This window comes from Pseudochaenichthys georgianus, chromosome 3 (genome assembly GCF_902827115.2).
Source record: "Pseudochaenichthys georgianus chromosome 3, fPseGeo1.2, whole genome shotgun sequence".
Classification (NCBI taxonomy): Eukaryota; Metazoa; Chordata; class Actinopteri; order Perciformes; family Channichthyidae; genus Pseudochaenichthys; species Pseudochaenichthys georgianus.
This window is the reverse complement of record NC_047505.1, coordinates 52,628,990-52,639,954: the sequence shown is the minus strand read 5'-3', so window position 1 is coordinate 52,639,954 and position 10,965 is coordinate 52,628,990. Positions and strand designations below refer to the sequence as shown.

Sequence of the window (10,965 nt, the reverse complement as noted above, 5' to 3'; positions counted from 1 at the left end):
GACTCCTCTTGCTCGAGAAAGACAGAAGGAATCTCTTCCGATGAACGAGCGCAGGGCTTCTCTTTGCTGACGTGCAGCAGCTGAATCTACAACGCCGCCAAGCTGAACGGCAATTTATCACTTCAATTCCATCAAATGCATTTCATAAACAATTCATGCACTGATTTGTCTGTGCAATGAGTCACTTTTGCAGCTACATCATCAAAACTAAATATTCGGCAGGCAAGCACATCTGACAGACTCGCTGTGTGTCTGTTCTGCATTCCTCCGCTCGCTGAGATTTCTATAGGCGTGCGAGAGCAATCCTTTCCGCTAGATCACGGCTGCATGTGTTGTTATTCAGACAATCCCGCAGCTTCCCTTGTGAATACCCTCCTGGAGGTTCATGCAATGCGTTACATAACATCTACTGTACATGTTTCCTGATTATAATTTGAATCGGGGATTAGGGCCGAGGTTCATTAACCAATTACAAATATGCATTTATTGAGGAATGCAGGCGAAGAGAGATGTCGCATGGTTTGGAGACCGCAGGGCACACGTCTTTGTGAGACCGATGTCACACACACACACACACACACACACACACACACACACACACACACACACACACACACACACACACACACACACACACACACACACACACACACACACACACACACACACACGGACAACCTTTTGTTTGTAGCCCTCCAAGCCTCACATGTCCCATTATATGAAAAATAGTATACCATTTGTGACCTCAGTGGTTGTTGCGTGTCTTCCTGAGGAGGACATGCATATTTGAAGCTGATTTAAATGCAATCCACCCGATCATCATCATCATCTTCATCTTTATTTAAAGAGACTCTTGGTCCGATGAATACAGTGACATTTAAATCAAAGCCACAACCCTCAATGTAGCGTTAGATACAAACATTAAGGAGATCACTGAAGTCTGAAGGGCTCATCCTCTGGGTGACATGCATGTCTGCAAACATGTTGCACCAAAAGGCCGATGTTCAGATATTATTATATTTGCTGAATAAGGTAAAACTTTGACACCAAAAAAAGGGTCAGGTAAACCCACGGCTTTATGGTTCATCCTCTAGGGACCAAGAATGTCTATACAGAATGACAATCAATGTAACAGATACCTCAGTCTTTACCGTGAGATTTAAAGGGCTGTATGAACATCCTTGTGTTTAAGAAAATTTATTATTAAGAAAGCGTAATCAGACAGAATGGAGATTACTTTTGATTGTGTTCTGGTTTTATGTTTCTGTAGATCTGTGTAAGCAACTGTGATCGACAGAACATTGCTTTTGATTTTATGGTTATTATATTTTAAGAGTTTCTTTTCCTTTCCACCGTGGGCTACAAAAAGAGTGTACATGTTTTGTTTTAAAATAACTGCCATGTGTAGAATAAACAAATAAAGAAAATAACGCAGTGTCTGTCTTAGCTGATAGTGTACTTGTTGCTTGTTGCTGGCCCATTTGGACAATTGGGAGTTAAAAACATGTGGTGTGACAACAAGTCTTAAGAACTACCGTACTTTTCGGACTATAAAGCGCACCTGCATATAAGCCGCTGCAGCTAAACTGTCCGTCTGTCTTGCTCTCGTTCTGTCTCTCGGTTCCACTTTCACTTTGGCGCGCTACCTGTCTCACTCTTTTCCGGCTTCCAGCTTTTCCTGCTGGAGCCCGCCGCTTAAAGGTGGCGGGTGCGGACCGGTCCTAGAGCCCGTAGGGTTAAAGGTGGTTAATTTGACCTGTAAATTCCATAGTTTTAGGAGGTTCCCTAGTGGCCGTTAGCTGTACACAAAAAATGGGGGAAAAAGTCGCGGCTTATAGTCCGAAAAGTACGGTATCTATCTATCTTATCCATCCATCTATCTATTTATCTATACATCCATCGATCCATCTATCCATCCATCCATCCATCCATCTATCCATCTATCTATCTATCCCATCCATCCATCCATCTATCCATCTATCTATCCATCCATCCATCTATCTATCTATCTATCCATCTATCTATCCATCTATCTATCCATCCATCCATCTATCCATCTATCTATCTATCTATCTATCTATCCATCTATCTATCCATCCATCCATCTATCCATCCATCCATCCATCTACCGTACTTTTCGGACTATAAAGCGCACCTGCATATAAGCCGCTGCAGCTAAACTGTCCGTCTGTCTTGCTCTCGTTCTGTATCTCGGTTCCCACTTTTACTTTGGCGCGCTACCTGTCTCACTTTTTTCCGGCCTCCAGCTTTTCCTGCTGGAGCCCGCCGCTTAGAGGTGGCGGGCTCGGACCGGTCATAGAGCCCATAGGGTTAAAGGTGGTTAATTTTACCTGTAAATCCATAGATTTAGGAGGTTCCCTAGTGGCCGTTAGCTGTACAAACAAAATGGGGGAAAAAGTCGCGGTTGTATAGTCCGAAAAGTACGGTATCTATCTATCTTATCCATCCATCTATCTATTATCTATACATCCATCTATCCATCATCCATCCATCCATCCCATCTATCCATCTATCTATCCATCCATCCAGTCTATCGATCTATCTATCCATCTATCGATCCATCTATCTTATCCATCCATCCATCTATCCATCTATCTATCTATCTTCTATCCATCTATTTATCCAGTCCATCCATCTATCCATCTATCTATCTAGCTATCCATCTATCTATCCATCCATCTATCCATCCATCCATCCATCTACCGTACTTTCGGACTATAAAGCGCACCTGCATATAAGCCGCGCAGCTAAATTGTCCGTCTGTCTTGCTCTCGTTCTGTCTCTCGGTTCCACTTTTACTTGGCGCGCTACCTGTCTCACTCTTTTCCGGCCTCCAGCTTTTCCGCTGTAGCCGCCGCTTAAAGGTGGCGGGCGCGGACGGTCATAGAGCCCATAGCGTTAAAGGTGGTTAATTTGACCTGTAAAATCCATAGATTTAGGAGGTTCCCTAGTGGCCGCTAGCTGTACAAACAAAATGGGGAAAAAAGTCGCGGCTTATAGTCCGAAAAGTACGGTAGTTATTTCCTGGCATAAAGCCATCATAATTGTAAAGACTACACTTTATTTACATTGTCAAAACCTGGTTATATATATATAACAATGGTTGTAAATTGTCGTGCAATGGGTAGCTCATGTTTTCATACCGAGATATTGTCCGGTATTAAGATGAATGCAGTATTCAGTAGTGTTTTGGAAGCTGTTATTTCATAAATTACTTTGGTGAAATTGTTCCTGCTAGACAATAGTGACAAAGAAGTCATTCAATTGCACTAAAGGCTAAGGCAAGAGTGTGTGTGAAGCTGCTAGTGTGGGGGCGTTTTGCAGAGCTGTGATTGTGTGAGCGGGGAACAAAGAAGACTGGATAGAGATGATGGGAAAGAAAGAGGACGGAGACGATTGGCAGGAGGGCGGTATATGGCTGAGCAACAAAAAGACTGGGAGAGAGAGAAAAGAGGAAATAATGAAATTCTCTTCTCGATGGACAGTTGGGGACGAGCCATTTTCCCCTGAGCGTGGCTGTCACCCAAGTCTCACTCAATACAACACAGAGTCATCACTGCGCTCCATACTGGTCTGTAACAACACGGTGTCCTTGTGGCGCTTATATGGATGACAAGCTTGATAACGACATGCCTTTGATCAATGGGAACACAAGCGCTTGTTGTGCAAAGTTATCTAACACTGGTTGAATAATGTAAATGCCATGTTCCAATCAGATGTGGCTTGCGTTGACAGGAGAGTATGAGACAGGCGCCACGTATGAGTTTAACCAAAGCATTTGAACCCAGAATAAGCAGCACACGGATACGTCAAAGGGGACACATGACTACGCTAAAAAGCAGGTTGACAAAGGGTTATTATTTGACGTTTATTGCTGCTCCCGCTGTGCATACTCTGTGTGATATGTAGCCAATAAATTCCACATTGTTGGTAAAATATTATTTTTGCCTGCCCCGAATGTTTTCTCTGTAGCACCGGACAATTCTACCTCAATAATATAATACATTAACCGTGCTTTACGAGAACCTCATCAAGACACTCGAGAGGACGGCAGCACTGTAATTTCCCGTGTTCAGTGAATGCAACAGAGACCTTCAAACCTCCCCTTTGCTACTCTGAAGTTGTTTGGGAGATCTTGTCTCTCTGGTCGCCATGGCAACTCGACGGAAATAAAAGGGTGCTTGTGTCATTCAGACCCTCTGTTTGTGTGTGTGTGTGTGTGTGTGTGTGTGTGTGTGTGTGTGTGTGTGTGTGTGTGTGTGTGTGGTGTGTGTGTGTGTGTGTGTGTGTGTGTGTGTGTGTGTGTGTGGTGTGTGTGTGTGTGTGTGTGTGTGTGTGTGTGTGTGTGTGCGTCCTCAGCACCCCCACTCAAAATACCTTCCCGCGCCTCTGGTTACCTCTCCGTTGAACTAACCTAATTTGTCCGAGATACATCGTAAGAAAATGAAATCGATGTTCGAATCGGCAAGAGAGCTAGTCATCTTAGAAGTTAGCATCCACTTGGTGGCAAAGTCCTGCTTGGCTACATGGAGCTAACAGCTAAAGAAGTGGCTTTATGATGCGTGTTAGCTCTCTTAAGTATAAATGAGTAAATATGAAAGTCAGTTATACCTTTATGATGATCTGTTCAAATGTAATCGTGTAAAGTTAAATCGCATTTTTGGCGGGAAGACATACAGTTGTGTAAAGGAGATGTTTATACAGATACATGTGTTAATATAGATGGGGTATCATGACCTGTCTGACTTTTAAAAAACTAGCTCGAAGCAGTTTATAAGATATAACTATAATGACAATTATTTGAACCTTATGCTTTTTGCAGAAATTAAACTGTTTATTTAGGAGAATGTACACCGTCTTCGGGATGGATGAAATCATTATTTGGGATGCTGGCGAAAGGCCTCCGAGGATGAGATGTCCAATTAGGAAAATGTTGTCCCCCTGTCCGTCTTTTCTGTTGACTTCACAGTAGGACTAAAGAAGAGGACGTTACGTCGTGTGAGTCTACCACGCTGCACAGCTGCTTTGTTCCAGGCAGCGGCAGAACAATGGCTGTGCAGAATTTGCATTGTGGTTAATTACAGTTACGCTAAAAAAAGAAACTCATCTTTGAATGCAGGGAACGTTTCTTGACGGCTGGTAATTTCGCTGTCAATCACATCGCTCGCTAATCAGAGCAGCAGTTTAAGCTATTTTATGACATTTCCAGAGACAATAGGCTGCGCAGGGAGGACATGTAATTACCATCGAAGCACGTAGTGAAAAATTAATAAGTTAATTTGCAGCACCAGCGGAGAGTGACAACAGAATGGAAGAACATGCCTGGAGACGTGCATCTGTAGAGTGTCCGCGTAGAGGAAGCCCTGAAGACTAGATGTTGCAGAAGTCAATCTGTCATGTTAGCACGCTCTTTGGCTGCCGTGCTTCAGCGGGGAGGGTTTGAATGGACGACACGTTCCCCCTGTCCCGCAGCCTGATGCATCGCAAGCTCCCATAATACATTGTGCTCGACAACAGCATGGTTGCTACAAAGAGACAAACACGTCAGGCACCTTTAATAAAATATTGGCTGTGAACACCGTCCGTCGCATTTCTGCCCAAGGCCGATCCACGGGGTAAACGTATCTAACATAACGTGCAGTGTACGAGTGTAAATGATGGTCTGAATATCAAGAGGAACATTCGGATGGTTACCAAATCATTGCTTTTCCATAGCTGAGGGGATTCTTCCGCTCGGATCAAGGCTTTGCTTTCATGTGGGCTGGAGGGTATATTCGTGCTAATTGGCTACATCAATTTCATTAGATGTGTAACTGTGCAACACATCAGAGCATTTTAAATGTACCTGCATAATGTGGCTGTTCGACTTGATACAGGATGTTTCCCCCCCTCTTTTTCAATTATTCTCTTAGACTGTCCGTGTCATTAATACCAGATGCATTTCAGTCGAACACATCAGTCCATCAAAGCTGCCACGAAAGGCATCGTGTGCAATTGAAAGCCAGCGTTGTTGCCTTCGAGCCAGATGCATTCTAAATAAGGATGTTTTTAATACATTCATTACAGCAGGGGTGTCAAACTCAATTTCATCGCGGGCCACATTAGAATTATGGTTGCACTCAAAGGGCCGGTGGTAACTTTAAGACTATATAAATAAATATAGATAATAAATATAAAATAATGTATAATTTTACAATATTGCCTCTGCATTGGATTATTATCGGATAGGGTAATAACTTAATAATTAACTACGTCTGAAAGCAGAAGTCTAGGGCAAATCATTGCAAGTCTCTTCATTGCGTATGTCACAAAATGAGATGCATTGTGGGACATGTAGTTTATGGGCAACGTTCTCCTGTAAAGCGGCACGTAACATTATAATAAACGTATTATATTCTTTGCAAGCTCTTGTGGGCCACAGAAAATGAAGTGGCGGGCCGGATTTGGCCCCCGGGCCTTGAGTTTGACACCCCTGAATTACAGGGTTGGTCGCTGCTGTCGGCCTGATCATTTCAAAATGAATCTGAAAACTCAGTGGCAACCGTGCCTATTATAATCTACGTGACTTTTGAAACATAAAGGAGAGCAGAAAAACCCAAACTCTTAATATCTCTGTGATGGGGTTCTAATTGTCCGTCCGAAAACACTGGCCTAGTCGGTCGGGTAAGCTCCAAAACTTTATTTTCAGCAGCAAAACAATAAATAGCGAACCAGCACAAGTTAGACGACAACATAAAAATCCACAAACAGGCCGTCCATCACTCCCGGAGAGTAAACGTGTTCAGCTGTTGCCTTCTCTGCAACATTCCCCGAGTTCCCCTTCCAGGGCCAACCCCGCCCCGTATCAACCCGTAGCCCCTCCCACCAGGCTCACCGTCAACAGGTGACAACCATTACACTCCAAACCACATTTCAACATACAAATCCGACCCAAACATAAACAGGTTAACCACCTCTTAATATAATCATTCCCCATAATTAACAAACGTAAATTAAATAATTGGTTCATAGCAGGAATTTAAAACACGGAAGTGATGCGCCTCCGTCTTTTCTGGTGTGTTGTGTGTGTGCGTGTGTGTCGGCTGTCAGTGGCGGAGTCAGTGGCCTCATGTGATCCGCTCCGTCACAATCTCCACACGCCCAACACACACACATTAACATAATAATCCAAATATTGGATAATGCGGAAAATTGTTATAGATTTGAGGTAATCTTAGGTGATTTAGCACTCAATCAATATGCCGCTTACCTTCCATTCATTGGACACAACGAGTTAATTAGAACAGCTGCAAATCCACCCAATCAGCACTGTCTTCGACAAAATGAATAAATATTACTAAACTTGGCAAAAAACATTAAAGAGGACATTTCAATATCATCTGGATTACATTTAAGGACGGTCGGCATGAGACCTAATATAGATAAATGGCCGTTAATTGAGATGTTATACACCTTGTGGAGGTGGAATTGATGATTGATGGAGGTTGTTAGTGCGTACAGATGTTCACACTACATTTATCCCTGGGTTAATCCGCACGGACCACACGTTAAATCAACAGCAAACAACAGCATCCAGTGGAGTCAATATTATTCTGCCTGTCCTCCACTTTGGTCAAAACCAAAATATCGTTGCTTTTTTCCAGCACTATGTGTTTAGTGACGGTTTATTGGATGAATGGCTTTGGATTTACATTCAGGTTCTCCTTGAACTGTAATAAAAAGACACCATCATTCTGTCTTCATTTCCATTTGTTCGGTACTTTGGTTTTATTTGCTAATCTATAAACACTCCCATTAACCTCGGCTGCCCAACGTGTTTATTACAAAATAAGGAATATCTTAGTATGCTAATGAATTTCCTTAAATTGTTACATTGAAAACAACTTTATTGCTTGATTTGCATTACTTAAAGATACATTTGAGTACTTTAGAAAACATGTAAGACCTTGAGAAGGTGTTTTGCACAATAACAAAGATATACAAACATTTGAAGAGTAGTTTTTTCTTGTGTGAATATTTTGACTTAATATTAATGATATCCTCCATGTCTCTCAATTCAGCATCGGCACAAATTATCCACTTTGCAATGTTCCCTGACGTTGTTATATCTATTTATAATGGAAGACAACGGATGAACACAATGTTAAATACTTTTGTATTTCCTTTAAATTCAGTGCTTTTGATTGGAGTAAAATGATTCATGTTGTGTTCATATTTACTACATAAGTTGACTGTTAGACTTGCTGAAATCATGTCGATACCAGATCGTAAGATTTTAAACCAAAGTAAAAATAGTATCACTAAATATTGTATCGGAAGACACATTAGTATTTAAATTAAGGCAATAAAGTAAACCGAGTACAAGCAGGTCATCTGTCTACTTGTAGTGAAAGGTCTCCTATCATGCTATGTGTAGGCAATAGCATAGGTCTCATATATATACAAATATATAAAAAACATGAAATGTTTTGCTCCAAATACCAAACAGATCACCCGTTCTAGCCTCACGTCCCTCCGTTTCAGCCCCGTTACTAAAGTGCTGAAAAAAGAGGGGGGCGGAGCTTATGCCTGCTCATGGGGGACCCGGTAGATTCTCAGCTAAATGCTGCGGTAATGAAACGCCATATCAGGGATTATCTCTGAAACAGCATGGAGCTGAAATGCTTCTTTTCTTGCGGGTTTACCACAAGGTGAGTTCCTTTTTATATTTCCTGCTTCTTTACACATATTCTCCAGTGCAGGTTACAGGTTAGCTCTGAGTGCTAGCGATGCTAATGTAAACAAAGACCATATTACATCCAAACTACGTCGGGCATTGTTTCTGATAGCAACGTTTCTGATAGGGCCGTGGGTCCACCATCCGATGACGTAAATGATTACGTCATATCGGATGACAAATCTGGATCAGCTCCGTTGTTCCCCCGTTTTTGGGGATTTGCGCACGGAGGAAAAGAGAGAGGGTTTTGTTTGCTGACACTGTGTGAGTCTCCCGACACACCGGGGACACATATGTATAAAAGACATCAAAAAGTGCATTTTACATGATAGATCCCCTTTAAGATATGTGTTATAAGATATTAGCCATGTGTCCAATGCGTAGCCTTCACACCTCTACCCCCGTTGTATTAGATGCATGGTACTCACACTGCACGTTGAGCTGGATGGAGGAGTTGCTCATTCCCACCACGTTCTCTGCGATGCACGTCAGCTGGAAGTTGTTGTCTTCCCGGCTGATGTTGAACAGAGTCAGGTTGATGGAGTGGATGTTCGGCCAGTACACATTAGACTGAAGAAGGAGAAAGAGACACAGGCGGAGAGTCATTGGGAGGGATATCGAGCGTATACCGTTATATTCCTGCGGCTAAACTAATTAAATTACCCCCCAAAAGAAAGTGAATAATATAATAATCTCCTTCTGTTTTACATGTTTTGTTTATGCAGCGCTTTTAGCAAACGCTGTGTCATTCAGTTGTTTCTTCATTTGCATGTGTTTCGGCATCGCTGTCTTTTTATATTTGCATATTTTTTGAAACTTCAACGTGTTTTTCAAAAAGGAAAATGTTTTAGGCATTGGTCGGCCACCACAGCAACATGTGGTTTTTGAACTTCTTGGTGTGAAGACCATGTACATGTCCATGTGTAACCCATGGGATTACATGTTAAAGCCATGATGTTACATGTGATACCTAAGACATGAAATGTGGCACCCTGCGGAAATGCATGTATTTTGTATTTCCCGGCACACGTTGTCTTTCTCTCTGTCCGTGTCTTGATTATATTGTATGCGTTGCTGTTAGAAGAGCCAACAACTACGATATAGATATTGCAAATTGACAATAAAGCCTTTGGATCTTGAGTGCACACCAGGGGGAGTAGCTTTATTAGACATGCAGCAAGAGTGTTGTACGTTTGACATTTAGTGCTTTCAAAATCTACACAGTGCAATACGAATGTGTTGATAAATAGAGTACACACCATGGTGCAGTGTTCCACATGTGCTATTGTAGCAATGGCCATGTATCTACGTGTTAACTCTCTGTATTGCTCATGGTCGTACCGGTGCTTTGACGCATGTTAAATGTGTTTAGATGTGACGGAGCGGGGCGTACTTTGAGAGATGCTGTGTGTGTGTTTTAAAATGTGGGTAAGGGGGCGTGTGGTGCAGTGGGTTTAGTATTGGTGTTCAGAGCAGGGGGTCACAGGTTCAAACCCCACTGCAGTCAGCATGTCATTGTATCCCTGAGACACTTCACCCCACATTTCTCCTGTGGGGATTGATCACAGTATTGAGTACAGTATGTAAGTCGATTTGGATAAAAGCGTCTAACAAGTGACATGTAATGTGGGTCATAATGGATCCCTTGTCTTTTATCTGCAAACCAAATCTACCTACGGGAACACGTACATACTATACCCTGACCCTGTGGGACGTATCCACTGCGGGGATCTAGGGTTATTAGCATTGTACACATGTTGACCAACTGTTCCCTTCTTTTCCTTCAGTCCCTCTGTACTCCTGAGCTCCGGTGTCCCTCCTCAAACATGCAGCCCGAGGCGGAGGTGACTTTCTTCTGTAAAGTCGCCGCAGCACTGATGAGAAATGTTTCAGACCCAGCTGTTCTGCGCGGCTCGTCCCCGGGGCCTCACCGCGGGTTCAGCTCAGGACTGTCAGTCTCGTGCAACAAGCGTGTATTGTATCTGCAGCTAATCAGAGCGCGGCAGAGCAGCTACGCCGGGCCCCGTGCATCACACGTGAGGACGCTGCAATTCACTTCTGATGACATGACATGAGTCGAGTGCTCAGTGTTGAGAAGAGTGTTTTACATACACGGTTACTTTGGTGGCATTTGTATTAACTGCCACTCGGTTATTTTGTAGCTAAGCCGTACAAGCTAACTCATTGTGTGTGTGGTGTGTGTGTGGTGTGTGTGTGTGTGTGTGTGT

The 10,965-nt window shown here is 42.9% G+C and overlaps 1 protein-coding gene across 1 annotated transcript in view; it reads right to left on the bottom strand.

Moving 5' to 3' along the window:
- The window catches only part of LOC117442880 (NT-3 growth factor receptor-like), a 210,293-nt gene that overhangs the window by 16,715 nt on the left and 182,613 nt on the right, over positions 1-10,965 (bottom strand). The window contains exon 7 of the mRNA XM_034078826.1: positions 9,166-9,307. Within this exon, the coding sequence (XP_033934717.1) occupies positions 9,166-9,307 (142 nt within the window). The remainder of the gene's footprint in view (positions 1-9,165; positions 9,308-10,965) is intronic.